The sequence below is a fragment of the Megalops cyprinoides genome, chromosome 2 (assembly GCF_013368585.1).
Source record: "Megalops cyprinoides isolate fMegCyp1 chromosome 2, fMegCyp1.pri, whole genome shotgun sequence".
Lineage (NCBI taxonomy): Eukaryota > Metazoa > Chordata > Actinopteri > Elopiformes > Megalopidae > Megalops > Megalops cyprinoides.
In genome coordinates, this window is record NC_050584.1 from 48,297,801 (window position 1) to 48,322,687 (window position 24,887).

Sequence of the window (24,887 nt, forward strand, 5' to 3'; positions counted from 1 at the left end):
ATGCACAATGCAAAACAAAATTCAAAGTTCTTTGGTTCTTTGCATACAGCTCTAAAGTAGTGGCCTCCTCGTCCTGGAGATATTTGGTTTTTGTGTTTTACAAATCCCTCTCGATGAGTGGCTCATTGAACTCTAGAGTGGCAGACATTCCCATTCAAATAATGGCTCCCAAATAAGTAAGAACTGGGTAGGGATGCAAGCTAGAAACCTGTGGATGCCCACTGGGCTCTCCTGCTAGACAATGTATACACACTGCAAACATACATACACACAGAATCCACCCAAACAACTTTTTGAATTATATAAAACACACAATGCACTGTATGCACATTGTAATGCTGAAATCCTTATAAAACTGTCCCAGGATATGAGCATGCATAGAATTATATAGAACATCTGAGAACCAAACTGTAATGCTATTCCATAAAAACCTTTGCTTAATTGACAGTCTATCACCATGGAAACAAGATAGCATTAATTACATGTCCTTGTTACTTACGGATGAGTGGCACACTGGCATTGGCCGTTCCTAGCTTGTTGACGGCCACACACGTGTAGTTACCGTAACGATCCTCTGTCATATTAGTCATGGAGAGGACTGATCTTGAACCAAGGATCTTGATATCAATTCCTTGGCCCCTGGTAAGCCTAAGGTAGGACAGAAAAAAACAAATCTTTTTTAATTAATGAAAATTGGATGTGTAACGTAGTGTGTGTGTGTGTGTGTGTGTGTGTGTGTGTGTGTGTGCGTATGTGCATATGTGTGTGTGTGTGTGTGTGTGTGTGTGTGTGTGTGTGTGTGTGTGTATTCATGTACATATGCAAGGCATAAATAAGGTAAGAGCAAAACACCTCTCATGTAAATATAGCACACACAACAGACTGCTTATTTGAATAATGGATTTAGCAGTCATAATAGCTCTTATTTAATGGATGGGCATAGTACAGTAGTTCTCCTATTTAAAGAATGAATAGAAAACACAGGAGACTTCCCATTTAAAGAGAGGATAAAATACACACAGTATATCTCATTTGATACATAAAGCACATACACAAGACGTTTCATTTGATAAATGAAAAGTCCATGCAAGACTAAAGCCCATTCATGATGATATTTCCACCCACAGAGCTAGGAGGAACCAAACTCTTTGTATTGTATTCTATGTGCTTGAGGCATCTACAAGACTGGTGGGCTGGCTTATAATGATGGCTGCATCAAGCCAAACACAAAAACATGTAAACTGATTTTGTTGGAATAATTATTTATTCGGTTACAACATATATCTGACACAATGTTCGAACAAGATCCATGACATTTCTCCCCCTTCATCGCTACTCCACATCTCCCTTCATCAGCAAGCCCAAAGATGACACCCTTACATATGTCTGTAGCACAACACACAATCAGTACAGTAAACAAAATCTGTCATTTTCACAGGAAAGGAATGGTACTTTTTTCTTATAGAAAATCTTGGATCATATAGAGAGACACACTGTAATTGTTTAAACCAGAATGGAATTCATTTGGAATCATTCCAGTAGATATATCTCCAAAAGTAATGCATTCTGCATTCTCTGATGTAAAAATTTGGATCAGTTTGGACTCACAGCATGCCCTACCAGCATTGAACAGCGCTGTACCTTTTTCTATAGTATGTTTGTACCATTGTTCCTGAATATTAGATACACTTTTGTCCTCTTACTTGGTAAGTCGCACTAAATAAGAGTGACAAAATGTAAACAAGAGGCAAAAAACGACATACTCAGGTGCTTTCCAAGGATGTCTTGTAAGTTTCCTTACAAGTTAACCGAGCTGTTCTCTGTTACAACCGTGTTTGGTAATTCTCTGCAAACAATATACACTTTTTTGAGATGGAAATAAAAGACTGAGACTTCCTACTGTAGATGTGTAGAGTGCATAGATAAATTAAGAGTGAGGGTAAAACCCAATGCTTTCCCAGTGAAAGCCTTTGATTTCTCTTCAGTGACAGCCAGAAGGAAAGTAGTATCTCATAATTCTGAATCCAAGTTATTTTGTAATAAAAATACTTTCACCACATGCTTAACGGACTTGCCGTTGGGGTTTATAATTAAAAAAGATATGTTATCAGTAATCTAGCAAAGGAAACTTTTTAACAAGTTTCAGCCATTGTGCATATGTATTTTTATATCTAGCTAACAGCAAATTAACAACTGGTTCCTCAGAAGCACAAATTTTCCTTCAGACTAACTAGAGATTGATAACATCAACCTCTGTAAATCACCATGGGTATGGCTGTCTGACAAAGAAATAACAATATGAAAGACCCAGACCAAGCCTGAACATAGCTGTGGAAACAAATATATAATTTGTTGTTTGGTGAAGATCACATTCATTGTAAAATCATGCTGCTGGACATGCACCACATAGTTGATTGTGTTGTGTAGACAATGTCCAATATTGGAATATCCAAGACATTCCATTAAAAAACACTAATGTCCATTGTTGAACATCCTTATCTGTATTATTTCAGACACCAGAGATGTACAAAATTAAAGAGAACAGTGAAAGAGATATGCCACTAATATTAATGCACTAAATATTGTAGTGCACAGTTCTTTACCTTTTACAAATAATTTTCATTCCAGCTCTGTTTCTCTTTATATTCGGTATTGTTTCATGGCCTCTTTCCTGAGTAGTTAATCCATTCAATATTACTTTCTCATTTCATGTATATATTATAAAAAACAAAAACAAAAACAAAGAAACAAGAACACATTGCCATCCCATACTTTTTTCATTTGAGATATTTAGATCTCATCTGAGATCCCAGCAGTTGACACAACTCTAATCCCATTTGCCCCATCATATGGTACCCTTAAGGTTTACAAAAATATTTTTGAATGATCACATTATCACTTTCAAAATTTTAAATTTGTCACTTTTCAACCCTCCAATAGCAAGGGCAATAGCAAATCAAGTACACTAAATTTAGACATAAATTTAGACTAAGTAGACTATTTAGACTGAGTAGACTAAATTTGGACATAACAAAGATAGTTTTTCTTAGGGTGCAACTTCATACCTCTCTTTAAGCACTTAAATGATGCCATTCCATAGTAGACGAGACAGCAGACTTCCAGCAGTGAGAATTGTGAAAATATTTGGAAAGCAGAATTCTTGCAGAGTACACTTGCATTGATTGCTCATACAAATAATCTACACTACTCTACACTCAAGTGCACAGAGAGAGTATTTGAATCACAGGTACTGGAAATACTTGAGATAACAATATTTTGTCCTCGAATGGAAAATTCTCCTCAAAAAATGTGATTATATACAATCTATGTTACACAAATATATTTGGCAACTATCCTACATACGTACATTTTATTTTTTTCCAATATAACTGTAAAATATACTTTTTATTTGTAAACCAGATCACACGAACCATGCCCTGAATCCAGTAAACACTGGATTCATGGTGATGTGCCTCCTTAGCAATTTTTTAAAAGTGAATGCACCCTACAATTACAATTAGCACTGTATGAACTGATGATTTGAATTGCGCTCACCAGGAGTGGGTAAATGATGGGTAATGTGAGTAATTTGGTATTTAAATTCAAGAACTACCACTTGAATCTACACTGATTGCCTTATGGGCTGAGAATGTTCTTACCAGGTTGACGAAGTTACACAAACATTTAATTAAAATGCAGGGTTAGAATAAAAAATGAAAAAAAAAAAAAATCTATTAAATTACTTGAGTTTCTATACTCTTTGGGACCACATGAAGTCATCCACCTGATAACAAGATAACACATTGAATTGGCCTAACCTTAATGCATTTTTTCAATCACCTGAATGGTAAGTGAATTATATATGCAGTATATTTACCAGGGCTGCCCAATTAGAACAAGGTTTGCATGCTTGGCAGAGGTTTTCAGGTGGGCAGTCCTTTGACATCTGTTTTTTTTTTTTTGTTAATAAGCCTGACACACATCAGATAGCAAATGGGTCTAACAGAATCCATTCCCTCTTATCTCTGTCCCGCTTAGCTCTGGATATGTGCTTTAGGATGCCTTTGTGGTTACTATTAACCTCAAAGAACAGTGACACCATATGGTTGGATGGTATCCAAAAATCTGTTGCAGGTCCGACTATCCCTGTCCCCTTAAGGTCCCCGTACCTTAAGAGGACCCAGCTGAGGTCCCTTTGGTTCTCTTAGCAATTATTTCAGTATAAAAGAGAATTTACCTTGTACCTGTATTCACTTTGGCCTTTCACCATCTGCTGTATTGCATTCTTCTTAGCAGAATTTGATGATGCCCTTAGTCTTATTATGGTCTGCACCTTTCTTTCTCTACATCCAAGGCTTGACATGAGCCAGGTTAATGACATGACTGTGTTATGTATTCATTGTAGTCAGCCATGAGTTCGTAGATCTTCACCCCCTATCCATGTTCGTTGGTGTCAGAGTTCTTCTCTTTTACGCTTCCTGCACTAAGTCATGAGCAGGCACAGCTGAAATAATTCTATATCAAATCCACATTCCAGAGTAATGGTGGTTATTTCAAGTTGAATAAAAGAGATGTTGGCAACAATCTACTGCCATCAAAGACTTTGAGTTAGCTAGTGGTGTTGCCTGGTTTCAAGGGCTCCCACAGTGTGCTGTTACAGAAAAAAAAAGAAATTCTTGATGATATCTAGATGTTTCTGGTGCTGGTGGTCAATTACCAGACCTCCCAGTCTTCCCAGTGAAATAGATTTGACATTTTCTTTTCCACTTACATTACAGCCACGCATTTTTTTTTTGAAAAGAGGAAACATACACACCTTTAAGAGTTTCTCCAGGTGCTTGGTATTAGAAAAATCTATACTTGCACAGCACTTAAATGCTCCCAAATTACTTTTCAAGAAACAAATGGAAAAGTTTTGAACCTGATGGTCTTCATTAGATGAACAGCTTTTCGTACCAATACTGTTGTACTCATGTTTAAAACAGGGATCTATCTAGAGCAATTGTTATATCAGTTCTATGGCTGTAGTTGCTCTTGTGTGCCTCCAAAAACTTAACATTTAAAAAATGTGAATAACACACTACGTATTAGTGACTTTCACCAGTCTGCCTCAGGATGGCTTGTTTTCCACTGTTTTTTTTATCCAAGATTTGCGGGAATATTCCTGCATATGCAATAACATACAGTATAGGAGAAAGAACTCACCTCTTCTCGCCTTTGTACCACTCAAACACGGGTGAGGGTACGGCTGCTGCCTCACATCTCAGCAGTGCAGTGCGTCCCAGGCCCACTCCAGTAGACTTCATTTCATGTATTGTTGGGGGAACTGTAATGGCAAAAAAATTTAAAAGTAACAAATACAAATGTAAATATGAATGAATTAAATACACAATTTGTATGTACAGTTACTGACCCAGAGAAATGAGCTCCATAATATCACAAGGTGCACAAAGTAAGACACCTAATGTGTTGGCTACTGCTTGTATGGCAATTCCATGCCGTACTGTAGGTATGGGGGTGTTGGAAATAAACATCATCCATCCCAAGGGTTAGCAAAATGAATCACTCCACTGATAATGCTTAAACAGAAGTTCAACGACTGAAAGGCACTGGCAGGTTTGAACTATTTAATATGAGAAGAAAACCTTTCATGTTCTGAAGCACTGTGTGAATCTCTTTTCCAGTTCCAAATGGCATCTATAAAATTCAGGTCATTTCTATGCCAGCAAAAGTCTTTGTGCACAAAATGTTTACAGTTTAACAGAAAATAATTACACAATTAAGAAGAAAAAAAAATCTTAACTGAGCAATAAAAATAAGAGACTAGTACATACAGCATGTTACTTTCTTTCAATATATTCTTGTTTGTCATGGTTTTCAGTTAATATTTTGATTTTTTGACATCCACGGATTATGTAGATCTGTTTCTAACTTATAGCACATATATAATTCTTTATTATAAGTAAAGAATAAAGAATATAATAGTATATGTCACTGTATCATATCATAGCTATAGTAGATTAGTTGATTAACTGTTAAGTGTTCATTGACTATTTATTTATGTCATGTCATGTAGCCCTTTTCATACATGTGTTCTTAACACAGGGGGACCTCAGGTGTGAGGTTTTATAGCATTCTTAGAAGAATGTTATGTTGTGTAGCTGAATTTGTTTCCTTAGCTATACATATTTTGCTGTAAAAATACAACTACTTCTCCCTATGACTTTCTTTCAAAGAGTGTTAGCAAGCTGGCTTTGAAATATAGCTAGCTATGCTTGACATATATTTTTTCCCGATTTTAAAACAAGGCAATGTGCTTGTGATGCACACTAAACCAACCAATCATTGAGACAGACATCTTCAAAGGGTGGGTTTAACATTATCTTCACTGGAGTTGCTGACAATTATGATCACAGATAGGACTCCATGTATTCTGCAGATAAGACACAAACCTGCATATTTAGTGGGTAGAGGTTCAGCGATTTTACCCTTCATCTATGGAAGAAGGTGCATTGCCTCTAGTAGCAAACTAAAAGGTAATTAATGTGACCACTAAGTAACACGCTGCACTGAAGTCTTCACCTTTTCCTCTTCACTTATGATTGTTTTCATGTCAGTGCCAATCGCAAAATGTGGTGTCAGAATGCATGCATCCGGGAAATTGAGACACATCCTCATTTTGAACAAAACAGCCCCATTTTTAGGCAAGGTCCATCCCAAATGCACATCTTGCACATGGCAGTTTAAGTGATCCATCTCTGAATGCGCTTAGTAGTAACAGAGGTGTACTAATCTCCATGGACAGCACTTAGTTTATTTATGTTTAAGCACATTTATATGGGCTTATACATACAGTATGGTCATTTTTATGCCATAGTTACTTAATCACTGCCATTTGCAAGTAGGGGTAAATGGACTGAAGTGAGACACGGACCATTATTTTAAAAAAGAGACTTGCAAACCTCTTTATTGGTTGACATTTGACAATGTTAATGAACAATATTCCTTTACTTCTAAAAAAACGATTGCATTTGTGCTGTTTTGAATTGCTTCCCATGATTTACAGAGATTTTTTTCAAAACTAGCTACATTTTAAATATATAAATATCGCCTCTTCTTAAGGCTAAAACCTAGTAATTTGTGATGCTTAGATTGGAAGCATAATTTATTAATGCTATTTACATGAATTACCCAAACATGCAAAACATTACTATACTGTTTCCCTGAGTTCATAATTTCATTAGTATCCCATACGGTTTTACTGAATTATTTACCCTCTTCAACCCCCCAAACTGTAAATTGCTATATGGTTTACCTCATTCTTTGCTTAATAACTCAGCCACTTTTCCATTTCCATTTTGGCATTTACAGGGGGCTTGTCTCTTTCAAAGCACCAAATGCGTCATGAGTAAACAAAAATTGGCTTTGCAATAGTTGTGCAAAGTCTGCGTATATTTTCACATCACCTTTGGTTCCTTTGTTTGCTATAAAAAGCACTCCAATTCATCTTTGCTTAATATTTCAGTCATTTTAGGATGTAGAGTCATTTTCTTTTATTCCACGTACCACAAATGTGGATCTTACATGGTGTTCAATCAGACGTCAGTAAACAACATAACTGTTCTGTAACATTTCCTGTTCATGTAAGATCTGTCTAAAAGTAAACATAGTCAGGAGACCAAAAAGGAGTCGATTAAGTGTTTTAGGATGTTATGTGGAAGCAATTTAAGTTGTGTTGTGTGTGTGCCCCTTGCTTCACTACCCAAACACCCCTATATTTAGAAAGCCTGGGTGTCTGTAGAAAATAAGCAACATTACAAGCCCATCTACATGTGTGGCAGGGAATTTTCCCAGCCATTCATCACTTGGATGTGAGCTGCTTTGTGAGGTATTGGCAGCTCTTGGCAGGCAGCCTGCTTGGTGGTGAAGAAGTTGACTGTGATGGATTTCCACAGGACTAACTCCCTATCTTTATCACACAACTATATCTGAAGTCCAGACGGCTGGCATCTTTAATTACCATTGGTAATAACTATAACCAAGGATTAAAGAAAAACAACCCAGTTATGCTCCCTACTTGCTGAATTTTACACAATGCACTCCAGAATAGTGTCTGTAAACACTGCTGCTGGTGATCAAATGGTAAACAAAAAGTCATACCATTTTTTAAGTCGATTTTATTTCTCTATAAATGCCATTGAACAAAGTGCAGTTTCAGTTAAATGTTGTGTTAACCACAAAAGACAAATCCTTTTTTAAATCTGAAAATATGAATTGATTTGTATATAAAATCTTCTACCATTTTTATTGGAATCCATATGTATTTGGTGTCATGCTTCAGCGAGCAGTTCACTGAAGCATGCATTGCATCCTGCAACTCCTGAGTTATGAAAGCTAACTATCATACTGTATTTATTTTATAATATAGAAACAATACTCATATAAGAGGGTATTGTAATAATGTGTAGATTGTATCTTAACAGAAATAGTCCATTAGTCAGGACTGTTTCTTTTTTTAATTTGTTACACTGCCTTGGTGTCTGTGTATGTAGACATTCTAAATACCCTGATATTTGATTCTAAAAGTAATTGAAACATCACACACACACTGACCAAATAGATTTCACAAATCAGAACACAGCAGAATTTTATCTGCTGTCTCCTTTTTCTCCCGTGTGATATTGATACAGATTTGTTCCTGAAATGTGTCTTGCCCTCCCTTTACTTTTCTATATGCTGTCACACACCAAAAATAGTCTTCTTTCTCCCTGAACAAATACATTTTTTGACTTGCTTCTATGACATGTCTCAATCCTGTCTGTGCCTGCCTGGCCCCGAGAGTCACAAATAAAACAGTATCAAAACCCATGCTAATTGTAGCTAACAGCCTCTGCTGGTTTACAACACACCAGCCCTGACACATTGCATCATACAGAAAGTAGCTGGCTAGCTTAAAAATTACTTTTGTGATATTGCCTCTGGATTTACACTCTGACCATGCAAAGACATATATAGTTACCTAAATAGTGTATGAAAATAATAAAATAATACATAAACTAATAATACCATACTTTTCTGTAAAAACATTGCAAACAGCTAATCAAAATCAGTGGGATGATATGTGAAAGGGACACTTTCTGCTAAACGTACAGTGCATATAAGTGTATGAATACCAATAACGGATTTAGATAGGTTGACAGGGTGTGTATTAATTCCAACAACAGCACCACTGCAACATTTTATGACTATAGTGTAGTCTTAACAGAAATGGTCTGTTCACAACTTGGAATCAATACACAATTGTGATTCCAAATTCAAATCTCAACTGGCATTTAACAACATATTTAATTACTAATCTACAGGTAACTGCTACAATAGGAAAACACTTGAGTAAATGAGGGATACATTTACATTTATTCATTTGGCAGACGCTTTTATCTAAAGCGACTTACATAGGTTACAGTTCATTACAATGTTATCCATTTATACAGCTGGATATTTACTGAGGCAACTGTGGGTTAAGTACCTTGCCCAAGGGTACAGCAGCAGTGTCCCAGCGGGGATCGAATCGGCAACCTTTCGGATACAAAGCATATTGAAAGCAAGTGCCTCCAAGCAGGTGTAGTTCCTGAGTTAATTAAACAATTAACATCCTGTTATGCTCAGGGCCATGGATAAAAATGCAGGGTAGACCCTGTTGACCATTAATTTGGCTACCATAGCAACAGGAAGAGATCTCCATGACTTTGACAGATGAGTGAATGTTTGGGCAAGGTTTGGCAGGAGACTTAGTGATTGACCACTCAACTTTAGTGATTGACTGCTCATCCATCGCTGATGGTTGACAGACATCACGATGTTGAGCCGGCATCGTGATTGAACCCCCCTCCCTGTCCACACAGACAGCGGGGCGCACCCTGCCACACGCACACGCACACGCACACACACACAAACACACACACTATAATTCCTGTGTCTTTGCTATAACATAGAAAATATATTTATTATCTATTTCTGGGGATTCCCCGGGGAGCCGTAGAACTGATGAAAATGTATTCCAAGAAGTGTCAGCCAGAGAGCGCAAAAATGAAGGATGGGTTTTTTCTAATTATTATATTATTATATTACCTCCTTGCCTGATTTAAAGGAAAAACATCTTGTTTAACCCTTTCGCACGTAACCTATTTTATGCTATGTAGCACGTTATATGGTTCATTATGTTTTCATTACTGTTTTAAGCTTCTCATAGTTTTCACCGCTGCATTTGCTATATTTTTTTATGTTAAATCGTTGTTTCCTCAAAACTAAAATTAGCTAGAATTTTTCCAATCTTGTGTTCTAATCGCACCGGTGTTAGCATACACGCTAAACGGCTGATCACAACGGTGTAACTCTATGCGTGAAAGGATTAATCACACTATACCGCCCAGTGAAAGCATGTTTTAATTTAGGCGCAAATATAAAAATTATTTTTAAATCTACCTGGTTTGCACCTACCTCAGTAAATCAAGGGGTGAGTCTTTATTTGCATCACAAAATTGAGGATTAAAATTTACCTACAGAGCGAACTCTCCCGTTCTCTGCTATAACAACAAATAATTCAAAATAATTCCTAATCGTTATATTGTTATTAACCCTTTTTCACCATGTCTCGCTGTGCACATTTAACTATATTTCATGTTTAGGAAAAATATAATCAATGAATTATTAATATTGTACTGACTAGAGGAAACTCTTGCTGATTTACTGTCACATGCTGGCTGTTTTAATCCTAATTTTCCGCATTACATTTGAAGCGGCCCTAGTTTAGGCTAATTACCTGGCCGGACTTCAGCGACTTCAAATAATTACTCTTTTTCTGATTAGGTAATAATAGCCATGATCGAAATAAAAGAATGAAGTTCATGTACACATCTGTACACACATCTATACACATCGTCATATGCCAATTTGGTAGACATTGCCCAGCCCTACTCAACATGCTGATGTTCCACGAGGAATGGTGGTTAAAGTGATGTTGGCATACAAGTCTGAGAAGTCCACATCATCAGCTAGGGGAAGCTGATGGTAGAAATCACACCAACCCACTTTATTTTAATACAAAACCACAATTTGATGATGTAACACTATTGATTCCTCTTTATATTCATGTTGTCAAGATATTCAGCGCTGAACTACCATTTATGTCATTATTGAATGCAACAGAATGTCTAAAATAGTTTTATGATCATTTACAGAACATAACTGTATAGTTCAGACATGTGTCCAAGTAAGTTAATTTCCAGTAAACACACAAAAAACTGCCTATGATGAGGGGCAGTAAACATACCTTATTGTGCTATTCCTATCCTTGTCTGTAAAAGATGTTCAGAGTAGATCAGAGTGTCAATTTGGCACTCATCATTTATCCACTGAAATTTGCATTTACTGTTAAGTGTTTAAGTGTTTGGTTAAAGAGCCCTTGTTGGTTCATTGATAAACTGTTTCACTGTTCAAGGGCACTAGTAGCTCACTGACATGGCTGATCAGAGGGGAAATGTTGTGTTAGAGTAACCATGCATTTATTGCAAGGACCAATGACATTAATGTAGCTTTGATCACAAAAGCCAAGCTACCTCATTCATAAACAAAACAAGCCAGCTCCCTTCAAATTAGCTTGCATATTATGCACTTTGCTCACTCCTCTTCATTTAATTCAGATTACCTTATGTGCTCCATCCATATTTAATGGCATCCTATCATTCTAAGACGAATAAACCAATGCATGCAAAAAGTAGAGTGGATGTGCCTTAAATGTTACACTTAAATGTTTCAATTGTGTATATGTCATTATTTTCAGGTCCATTTCACATTGCATCTGTTAGGATTCAGTATTACTTTTCTGCAAAGCATTCTGTAACAGTCATTTGGTCGACAGTGCTAAATTATGTGATATTTGACCGCTTCACTAATCACAGCAAATGCGGGTGAAGACCATTTACAATCATATATGTACTCCCTAATAAAATAGAGAAACAACATTGTAAACTAAGCTTTAGACAGCAACACACATCCCTGCCATGGCTGTCATTACTTTGGATTCTATTCTATTGTTGCTATGGGTATGCAGTGCTTTTTTTATACAGACAGCAGCGATGTTGAAGGGTTCACTGTCAGTTTCAACTGAAATCTTATGAAATAATATTCCAGTAACTCTAAATGGATTAAATGGTCCAAGGAAGCCTCCTAAACATGCTTTGAACATGCTTTCTCATGTTGACATGATAAAAATACAGGTCAGAAATTCTCACTTCCTGTAGTGGGGAAGTGTTGCATGCTAAGTAGAAATTGAGAAATCAATTGGAGAGTTCTCTGCTCCTGAGATGATTTGGTACACTTCACTTCAAGGTAGGGAACAAGAAGGAAGCGGAGTTCATCTGAGGTGTGTTGGCCCTTGAGGAATTATAAAACCTACTGTTTCTTTCAAAAATTTGAAAAAACAGGCTGTGCATGATAATTACTCTGAACACTCATAATATTTGTGTAAGATGCTTCTATACTGATACTCCTGGACTAAAGCAGAAGATGTGACACAATTGATGCAATATATAAACTAGAATGTTGAGATAACTTTGTACGGCAATTACTATCCTTCCAAAATACTACATCTAAAATATCACACAAGGTTCTGTCTTAGGGCCTCTGCTTTTCTCAGCATACAGTAGCAGTCAAAAGTTTGGACACACTTGATTAAGGTAATGGGAAACATGCATTCAAAGACATTTTGATCTAAAGACTTTGCTTAAATGCTGGAAATTTGTTTGACAAATGTAAATCAAGAAGTCAATGCCTGTGTACAGATTTCTTTCCAGAAAAAAATAAATAAATAAAAATATTGTCTGGCTATTTTGAAGAATCTAAAACATACCATCATTTGCCATCATTTTACTGCACTGTACATTGTACCTTGGCATGTGACAAATAAAAAACTTTGAACTTTGACATAAAATAGTTTTGATTTTTATAACAGATTTTTGGTTACTGCATGACCAAAATTATTTAGTTTTGATGCCTTTATTATTATTCTAAAATGTGGAAAATAGCAAAAATAAAGAAAAGTATGTCCAAACTTTTGACTGGTACTGTACATATTATCTCTCTCTCTCTCTCTCTCTCCCTCTCTCTCTCTCTCTCTCTCTCTCTCACACACACACACACACACACATCTATGTGTCAGTGGGTGTCATTTTCAACTGTACATCTCAATGAAACCATAAATTGAGTGTTTCTGTGAATATTAGACCCTGATTTATTTGTAATATCTTCAGAGTGGAATTTTCTCATCTAAGAATCATTGCCAAAATAAGACACTGTAAATGCTAAAGGATGCAGAAAAACTAATTTACGCCTATCTCTCCTCAAGGCTGGATTATAACATACCTTACTGCCTGGAAGACCAAACTTTTTTTTCACTCTCCAAATAGTCTAAAAAGCTGGTGGATTTTGGATTTTGATTAAAACAACAGAGAGATCACATATCTCATTTTCTAGCTTCTCTTCACATCTCCCAAATCCTGAGAATACTGAGTATATTTCAAATTTTGCCTCTGACTGACAAAGTGCTTAATATCTAGCGCCATCATACCTGAACAAACTCATTATTCCATATAATCATTTTAGTCCCTCATGATTTTGGGCATCTGGCCACCTTGTCCTCCCCAAATTTTTCAAAGTTAAAACAGGTGGCAGCATCTTTTGGCAAAGGGGCTCTAAATCATAAAATTACTTGCATTACCATTTATTGGAATCAGGATCTCATTACCCAAATCAAAATGAAAAAAACAACAACAAAGTATTCACCCATAGCTACGCTGCCATCATTTACCTGCTGCCAAAGTTCCAATTTGTCAATCATATGTGGGAATGAAATACAGAACTGTGAAACTAAATCATACTCCTGTATGAAAGCAAGAAGGCCAAAGAGGCCAATATTCTGTTTTTCTTCCAAACCTGTGTCACTGTCCAATGCCATCGAGATCCTTTCGAATCTATCAGGATCCCATTTCAACTTCTACACTTAGCCAGTGCACATGATCTGCCTTATTTTGGATATATGCAAGACAACTCCAACAATGGTCAGCATGGGGTATTTGCTTTACTGTAGATCTCCACAAGCAAATGTATAGCACTCCTTCCGTCAACAGTAGAGAAAAACCGGCCCAAGTGGATGAATCTGGCTCCCCCTGAGGATTCTTCATTCTGTCCACTCTGAGATTTCTTCCTCACCACTGTTACCAATGTACTGTTCACTGGAAATATTCACTGTCAATGGAGACCATTTTCCTCTACCTAGAGACCCATGAAGTGCATGTTATGCCTTCTCTGCTCATCTGACTTTCCTCCTTAAATTACATTTTAAAGACCTTATTATAAATGTTATCTTTGTTTACACAAAAAGACATACAATGCAAACATAAAACTGGAATTTCATTAAAATTTTGTATGAAAAAGCAATTGTATACTACCTACTGGTTTAATGTAAGCATAATACTATTATATTACTATATATTTAGGGTTAGTCACTTAAAAAAAAAAACAGACACAGAACCCCTCCAATCTTTTTTTTCCCACAGGCACCTGTTTTTTAATGTAATGAGTGGTGTATAGCAGTCTACAGAATGACAACAATGATCTTCATAATTTGCAGGCTATATAACACTGCTGTAGCTGTAAATCATTCCTAAATTGCAATGACTTCAATGCATGAGCGGTTCTAAAAAATGGCCCTCCGTCTATGACAAATGTTTGCTAGAAGGCACAGCATCACACAAAGTGTTTGATGCTGATTCTGAAATAAACTACAGCAAGAAGAACAGGTACATTCCATGATATTACACTAATAAAATATGTGTGCAAAGTGCAATAAATACAGCAATTAAGCCCTTTATTCATGGCATAATTATAAGGAGAAATTAATGGAAGCATTTGGGCTACAACAGTTTTACCTTAGCATACATTTTATTGTGCATCTGGAGATAAATGATTAATTGGCATTTTTTAATTTAGTGATTTACTTAGCTATGAACTACTGTTGGTTTGAGAAGTGGGCAAGATTTTTAATTAAAAGATCAATTAATAATCTACCTCTTCAGCCACATTTTTAAATGAGTTTTCTTGGCAATTAAGAAATGGACTCATCAGTCCATGACTTATCAGCTTATAAACAGAAAGGCTGTTCAAAATGCTTGCTGTGGTTCATTGTCTTTTTTGTCACCCAGCAGCAGGTTTGCAGCCAAGATTTATTAATTCATTAAATTTCTATTTAAAAATCCAAGCGTAACATGCTATTTCTCTCTCACTCACAATCCTTATATATAACAGTTTTAGTATGGGATTTGGGGGTTGTCAGTCATATGGATAACACTCTCTGTGTAAAAATATAAATACATGATATTATTGAATCAAGTCATTAACCACAGAACCACTTTTCTCAGTAAAAAGATTTATGATTGTGTGGAAGAATATACACCACATATTTCACAGTATTCAAAGGTCAAGGATGGATAACCATAGCTCTTATTTATAATGGGGGCCACAACCACAATTCAAATAATTACGTAAACATTGGCACAGTATGTACAAATTTACTCTACAGGGGTACATATGGTGCCATGGCTAAATAATTACATACACTGCAAACACAAGAGAATCCTGTGAGCCACCGAGTCAGTCCACAGTTCACAGTTTTTAATGCAATGACAGAAACAATCATGTAGCAACTAGAAAATGAGTTACAGCAATTATCACCTTATATCTGACAGGTATCAGAAAATGATTTATTTTGCTATGGCCAGACTCAGTTTAACAGGTAATTCAATGAAAGCTAGTTTAGCTAATAATCTTTTGTGGAGTATTTGTTCAACCTACCAACCAGTATAAATGCTAGGTATTTTCTCTATTTGGATTGATATTCATAACCCAGCAGGTTAATTTGCACCTTGATCTATCTGAATACAATACACAGGACAGTTAAGAGATTGTATTAATTGTATAATTTATTTGTATATACTAGGAAGCTTCATTCTTGATCCCTCAAGCACTTCCTTATAACAAGCTTAGCACCAGATGAGTCAGTTCCATGAAGGTGAATAAAAATGATTTTGTCAAATTGGGTCACATTGTATAGCCTATTTCAGTGTATTGGTTTATTCTTAAAAGCGGGATTACAAACAAATGAGTTGAAAAGGACATTTATGCTTAGAGCATCATTTTGAACTTATTTTAAAAAATGATCTTTGCGAAATTTATCAAATGAGGAACAAAATGCATTTATATAAGGGGCCAGCAGTGTAGCATAGTGGTAAGGTGCAGGACTCATAACCAGAATGTTGCTTGTTCAAATCCCCCACTGAGAGACCATTGTTGTACCCTTGGGCAAGGTACCTAACCTGGAATTGCCTCAGTAAAATATCCAGCTGTATAAATGGGTAACATGTAAAAAAGAAAACTAAGTATCTGCATTTATGTATTTGTACAATATTACTAAATGTATTTATATACAATACTTTTATATGATGGTGACTATGATGATGGTGATAATGATGAATATGATTATTCTTCTTAATAGTATTATTGGATAAAATGAAACTACTATAATTCTTCACTGTATCACTCTATGAATTGCTATTATGTGTGGGCTACAATTCAGTGGTCTATGATGAGGTTAATGTGCTTAATTAAATGAGTTCACACACAAAATGATAATTTGAGTAATGAGAATTATTTTTAAACAATGCTTGCTGTTGTGTACAACGCTGCCTCTTGTTGGTTTGCATTAGTTTACCGAATTCATTGTTCTTCATGATACTCTCATTTTTAAGAATAAAGAAATTATTTTGTCCTAGTGTTCTGATCACTATATGTGGTAGACTCTTATGTCTGTGATTAATCAGACAGTCCTGTATCAATAATGTCACTAATCCTTCATAAAGAATACATACTGAATTCATGAAGTATGGCATAGATAATTTTGAAAGCATTATGAAAGCAGACATAGAAGGATATATCCAATTTTGTCAAATTGCATTTGATATAACACTTCTGAGGATGGAAACGTCAACTGTGCTTCACAGAAAACAATTCAAAGAAAGAATGAAATTATAGGTGATGCAAAAATCATTGTGTGTGTTATTTAACATCCAATGTCATGTCAACAATGGCAAACAATGTCATATGACATAAGGTCATCACTTTGTCCCAATGACACATCACACAGATACCTGTATGCATAAAACACAAGTGCTTCATAAATTCAGACAAAGAATAATATAGATTGTGCTCCAGTATGACTGACACCTTCAGAAGTATTTCATGGCATAGAGATAACATGACTATAATCATTCATTATCATTATTACTGAAGTTTATTTACTTTCAGTGCCAGCTATAATTATTCCTCCTGCATTTTCCTCTGCTGTGCCTGTTTTCTTTGTATTGCTATTTCCCAGAATGTTTCTGGTTGAAGTACATACCTGAAATGCAAAGAAAATGCTTATATATCTCTAGATTCACTTTCAGGGTAATTGCATTGACTCATGTCAGTAATTAAGGGGCTTGTTAAGCTGACATCTTTATCCCTTATGCACTTTAATAAATAAATAAAAAACATAACATAGGCTGAAATTGAAATATAATTGCAAAAACTTGAACATAGTTCAGGTTAAAAATCATGTTTCTGAAGTCCATGCCAGAGTCAACTGTTTAGTTTGTACTGAGAAAATGCTAACAGGTCAGAGCAACACTTTCCTCTTTCAAAATTTTAATTACTCCAGAGAATTTAAAGACTATCAGTAATATGGGTTTAATTGCTTATAACAATTCTAATGTGCATTTCTGATAATTAATTAAACATGATTTCAGAGCTTTGATGTCAATTAGTATTAGGATGCATGAAATAGAGATATTGTCTTGAACTTTGCCTGATCATACTGTAATTATAAAAGCTAAGTTGGACTTTAATGAACACCCAGCATACTGTAACGGAATGCAAAAATGATTAGTCTAATTTCTGACATTAAAAAAAACCTTTGTGATGTTAGGAAAACTGAGTTAGAAAGATTATTTTGTCTTTTTTTCTGTACAATGGACCAGTCAGGTGTCTGAAGTTATATCTGGTTTAGTTTTATATAGGAATAAGGTGTATTCATTAATCGGTCAAAACAGACCGCAAATGATGCTTAAAACAGCCCACAAAAAGCAGTAGCTTTTTTACCTGTTTGTGGGGATAGGTAAACCTAAAGTTCCAGTGTCAGTAAACATCCTTGTTAATTGAGGGTTGCTGTTCTTTTAATCTCTTCTCCTGTCAAACAGGTTCAAAGGGGCTCTCTGTTTGAGAGATGGGGCTGTGGGAAATAATATGGGAATGCACTCTGGAGTGCAACGATGGTACATGATTCGTGACATTTCCGGCTATTAACTTTATGCTTCTTATGCCTGACTTTCCCCACTACACGCCTGATACAGATGTCACAGTGTTTCTCAAACACTGTGGTTCTCATTCCAGGGACTGGCCTGCTACTAGCTGAATTCTTTGAGGACCACCTAAGAATACAACAACAACAACAAAACTCATTCCTTACAGATGCATTGTTTTCATCAGTTGTTCTGGAAGCCTGTTTCCTATGTGTCTCTGGATCTCCCTGTTGCTCTCCCTGGTTCCATTCTCTCTTCCTGTGTCTCTACCCACCTAGCAAGTCTTTAACCACATACCCATGTATTTGATATATATCCATAAAATTTCTTCAACATAACTAAAACAGTGCCAAATCACTTGATGTTCTGATAGCACATCCCACAATTAAAAATATATTTCACTATATATTCACTCTCTCTGGTCAATATGTTCAACCACCCTCAACAAAAAAATGCATGTGCACAGTAGTGTGAACATTTATGGGCTTTGAGAGCATCGGGGCCCATAAACACCACAGCTGGAGCTGCAGAGCTGCTAGGGGCTGTGCAACAGCAGCACTGCAATACTGTGAGGAACTGGAGAAGGCCTGCTCAGCTCAATAAATCTGTGCATGCACAGCCAGATACAGCACTGTATTACAGGTTCATGGAATAAGGGCAAAGCTATCAGAACAGACAAGCAGTCACAGAGGGCCTATGGCTCCATGGAGGGAGAGGCTTAGGAGTGGGGGGTACCTGCCTCACATTTGTACAATAGCCAACACTTGAATCAAAGGACACTTAATTAGAGGACACTGAGCACCATCCCGCACTCTGTAGGCTTGGCTGCACATATCATTGTCATCCTCGGGAGGCAGACACTACGGGCTGTAAATGCTGAGATACAACCACGCTTACCATACTGACTGAAAATATGTAGTTGAGACCATGCAGTAGCAGCTACACTGCAGAAGCCCAGTAGATTGCTGCAGTATCAATGTGTCGTCTTAATCACACAGCAGCATCAGTGTAAAATAACTGTAAATAACTGTGTAAGAAATGTGCAGCGAGAGCAGTGGAGTTACACAATTGCATAACAAAGCCGAATGTAACTCTAAACCAGCACAGGAAGATAACGCTCGATGCTTCGCAGCAGTACAGAACGGTCGCATGCCAGGGGAACAGTGAGACTTCTCAGCAGGTATCAGAACAGCGACAATTCCCATTCAGAGCACACTCACAATCAGAGGTGGCACCCTGACTCCTATGGCCCTGTCTGCTGGGAGATACAGTAGGCTACAGCAAAAGCCTGCTGCAGCACTCAGTTAATTCAGCTGTAATAACTGCACAGTGAGCAGGCGGGTGGGATTGGGGTGGGGGGTTGGGGATAGGCTAAACTACCATAACTGTAAACCCAGTGCCAAGGGGATGTGACTCAGCAGACTGTGCTCTCTGTGATTGTAGCAGGTCTATACTGCAGGAGGGGGGCATGATGTTTACGCAGAAGTGAAGCCCTGCCTGCCAGAAGAACTGAGTACATTTCTGAGCCTTTAGTTCAATTACACAATTCAACAAGAGTTTAATTAATTAAACAACCATTTGCATTAATCAGGACATTATGGTGGACATGCATGTGATCACAGATGAGGTTAAATGTATATGTTTAAGAGATTCAAAAGACATTCTAAACATAATTTCTTTTTGAGCCCATTACAAATTACACCTCTGCTTATATTTTTTTCACCGTTGCTATCATACACTGTTGGAAATAGTCTAAATGAAAATAATGTAAATTGTGTGTATATGTGGAATAAGATGTAATGCAATGCTAGATGTTAAATAAGACGTATCATCTATCATTTTGGCACCAGACTTCCTTAGATGTTTACCATGTCCATTAGACAAACCACATTTTCCAAGTCTGATTACACTTAATTGTCACTTGTATAGTTATACCAAGATGGTTACAGGTTTGAATCTGAAGTGGGGCATTGTATTTGCTTACTTGAGTAAAGTACTTGATGTATTTATTTCAGTAAATATCTGGCTGGGAATTCTAGGAATGTGAATACATTTCCTGCAAAGCTAATAAATAATATCTGATCTGAGAAGTAAAAGATATCATGTACTTGTGAAAACCTTCACAAATCATTTTGCTGAAAATGGTCCAAACTGAGGTAAGACATGTATAGAAGTAGTAACACTATACAGTGATGGTTTGTTGTTCTGTTCTTAAGATTATTTTAATAGATGTGCTTACATTTATTTTTGTAAGGGGTTATAGAATATCTTAAGTGAACCGTATGGGATGGGCAAGGAGAGTAAAACACCACAGGACCTCTGATGACACATTTGCCTTCTCACGTAAAATAAATTAATAAGTAGGCTGTATTTCTCCCACAGCAGTTAAGCTTTGTAGTTGACCTTTCGAAGACAGCAGACCTACAATGAATGCTAATTGCACTGATCTCGGTGGCAAAGGTAGGCCTAATTCAATTTAAAGAAAGTGTGCGTGATGTGCTCAAGTTTGGTTTTACCACAAAGCAAAATGTTTTTGAGATGTCAAGGTGTGCTAACACCCTAAAAAGGGGAACACTTCTTGGTGGATTTAAAAAAAAAAATTAACCAACTTAAAAAATATCTGAAAATCAGCACAGGCAGTAATGATTGATGACATAATCTGTCTTCTTTATGTGTTTATTTTCAATGGCTCATCTGGTGGCCATATTTGAATATTGCATGGATGAAAGCAGATAAACAAAGCAATAAAAAGCAGTTGGTACTTATCATGCAAGTAGAGCTGCTTTCATTCAGAGCTGAAGATTTTAAAAGGCATTGCATTACACTATAGTAAACAATGTTATGAAGTTGTAAATATTATTGGTATACTGCATTTTGTATGTTTATACTGCATTGTAGGTATAATACATTTACTTCTCAATGTAATCATTCTCCCTTAGCTTTAAGTCCCAGAACAGTTTAACAAGTCCAGGGATCCCCAAAAATAATTAGAAAAAGAATTGCTATTGGTATGGAAAATGGTGATTGAATCCAGGGGTAAGCCTTTTCATATAATCCCATCATCAAATCAAATTAATAGGACCGACATTCCGTTCATTCACAAAGCATTCACACGGGCTTTCTGACAACTTCAGAAGTAAGTTTTCATGATAAGGATCATTGCACTGGGAATATTTGTCCAGAATCCTCTGAAATCCAGGGATAAGTTTTCAAACTATTAATATAAAGTATGTGGAACTTAATTCCACACTATAAATATTAACTATCAAAACAAGCACAAGCTCAAATTTACTGTTGCTTTTTTAATTAGTGTTTCTAATCTACAATTAGCCTAGAGGTCAGCTATCCCCTTACCTAAAAGCTGTAATTATTTTTAAAGGGGAAGGAGATTATTTTGGCTTCCTTTTAATTACTCTGTCTGCCCTTGAAATTCCAGTGTCAGTTGTTTTATCCGTGGCCTTAATGGAGGTCAGTGACAGAGAATGCACCTACTGTGGACACCGACACACACACACACACACACACACACACACACACACGCACACACGGGCCTGCGCGCACACACACGCACACACACACACACACACACACACTATTGATTTCTCCTCTAAGTTTGAAATAAGTCTTGTGAAAATATCTCCAAATAATCTAAAATAAAAGACTCAAAGGTTGTAGGAACAAGCCAGTGTGTCATGAGATCCTCTTGTGAGATTGGTATAATTGCATTTGCAAGATTCATGGAGCCCATTTATCAACTGGGCTTACACACAAATCAATTCCAAACTACATTTTCTTTCAATGCACAAGATTAATCAACGGGGAAAGTTGATGAAAGTTTCTGCATTTCTTCCCGCTATAGACTATGCATACAAACATTTCTTGTGGCTGAATAAAGGTGCTGAAGGACAAAAGAGCACCTTTATATCATTTGAATACTCATGGTTACTGCACTAGTGATAGGTATTCAGAAGTTTCATATCGCTATTTATATGGACACCTTTTGGAAAATTTTAATTTCTCATCATTCATCTATGTGAATATGATTGATAAAGCCAATTAAATAACATTACAAATGAAAACACAGCACAATGCATGTTTAAGTATGTATAGAAACACCCCCCTTAAAACCAAATTACTTAGGTGGAAATAGTACTTCCACTTCATAGAAGGTAGTCAAGCAGCAAAAGGAGGGACCTTTTAATTACAAATTGAAAGTACCTGTAAAAGAAAGGCTTTGTTTGCTTTTCTTAAAATACAGGGACAAATTAAAGCAACACCCCTGCTATGTTTCAAATTATACAAGCCTTCATTTTAGTATTATTGTCAGACATTCCAAAATCTAAAACAGATGTTAAATTTGATGGTAGCTGGGAAAAGAAAATTAATTGTCTCAGGAAGAGGATAAGTGCGCCTATAAGAGGACTATAGCTTCCAATTCAAACTCATCGCATCATTTGACTAGAGAATCATCAAGGAAAATGTGCTGTTATCATACCTGAGCCTCCTTCTCTTCACACCACTTTCTGAGATGTTCTAATGTTCTAGGACTTTTTAGAATAACATTATCAGAACTTATTACAAAAACAAAAAGTCATCATTCTTTTCAGGTCATGAAATTCATGTCTATGGAATGCATGCTATTTCAACCCCTTAGTGTCATGGACCAAAAAAGACCATTTCCACCTGTTTTTTTTTTTTTTGTTTTACTGTTCTTAACTGTCTAATAATAGTATAATAATATTAATTGTGCCATATTAATAATATAATATGTGCCATGAAATAGCATTTACATAATGTGCACAAAGAAGTGAAAAAACATAAATTGCTTTACACTGTACTTGTAACTGTATTTTATTTCACATTTCATTTCAGCTAGGGAGTATTTTTCAGACAGAGCACTTCCCCAATATGTGCACTACCTCTGAATGAAGGGTTCCTGCAGATATCTAGAGGCAATCAAATTCAATTAGGGTTTTTCCAAAACCAGCTCCAAATGTCCTTTTTGGTGTCAAAACCTCCATCACATTTTTGATAATGATTTTAATAAGCCAAGTTATAATATATAATGTTTTTTTTATTATTATTTTTGCTCTTGGTTTTTTTTTTTTACATTTTCTTGGTCTGTTACCTGTTATACAGTCAGCTATGTATGGCTTCTGCATCAGGTATGCAAGATACACAACCCAGAAGCAGCTGCTTGTGACATATTGATGTAGGGAGGTCATTTGGTGTATGTTGGTCATTGAGGGCTTGTTCTAAAGAAGAATTTTGCCCATGTCATGGAGCAGTTAAATGACATCTAGACCAATCTTATCACTGCCTACAAAACTGAAACTATAGGGTTCGAGCCAAAGCCAGGATTGGATGGCCACTCTTGTAATTGGATTTCTGAGGAAGTAAGTGTCAAAAGAAGACAAGATATGTTATGACCACCAAAACACCAATACCATGATGATAGCAGAGCAAAATGTTTTGTAATTACATTAATTAATTATTCATTATTAATGAGGATACCTAGTGATTACAACAGAGATTTTGAATCAATTTTGAAATTGAGTAACTATGACAAGTCCATCAAACCTTCCACACTACAGTCACACCTGCTGGTATATGAAAGCCAGGGCAACCAACCCTATCTTTATCTACAGATGGATTGTCTTTGGTTTATATCTCCATAAACTGTGTTGGAGAGTATGCCATTGCTTTATAAATGATACGGTATCTTTCCTATTATAAAGAAATGCCTGATTGTGAAAGATGGCATTATATGCTCAGATATGTTTGTGCTCATTGTGTGATAATAATTAAGACATAATATCTACTCTGTATTCATGTTACTCACACGTATAGACACTTGTCCAGAATAACACACATAGATTACAATTTTTACATGTTACCCATTTATACAGCTGGATTTTTACTGAGACAATTGTGAGTTAAGCACATGGCCCACGCGTACAGCAACAGTGCCCAACTAGAGAATCAAACCAGTAACCTTTCAGGTTACAAGCCCAGCTCCTTACTACTATGCTAAACTGCCACCCCTTACACAGTACAAAATATTCAACAACCATGTAACCAGTATCCACCTGTTTAAATGAACTGATATTTCATCAGTCTGAACATTTGTTCTCCCATATTCAGGAATACTTATGCATTTGTTAATTTTTAGTTGCTAGCTATCAAAACAATGATTCTGTTGTCTTATGATCACATTGAATATGTAAGGTGAAGAGAAAAAGCAGTAATTGAATCTATGGTTTCAGCATAGAAATAATAATGAGCATAACAGCATTTATACAATCATTATTAGATTAGTTATTTAACACATCCACATTGTAGATTCATGATGTTAATGTTTACTGTGTGTCTAAATCAAACAATCAATCAGCCCTAACTTAAATGCCCATGTTGGTTTTGTTTTCTATGTGGAATAAA

The 24,887-nt window shown here is 36.2% G+C and overlaps 1 protein-coding gene across 1 annotated transcript in view; it reads right to left on the reverse strand.

The window, feature by feature from the left end:
* Window positions 1-24,887, reverse strand: part of negr1 (neuronal growth regulator 1) — a 200,924-nt gene that overhangs the window by 40,523 nt on the left and 135,514 nt on the right. Inside the window, exons 5-6 of the mRNA XM_036520832.1 lie at window positions 5,206-5,326; window positions 500-648 (exon numbers count right to left, since the gene is read on the reverse strand). Coding sequence (XP_036376725.1) covers window positions 500-648; window positions 5,206-5,326 — 270 coding nt within the window. The remainder of the gene's footprint in view (window positions 1-499; window positions 649-5,205; window positions 5,327-24,887) is intronic.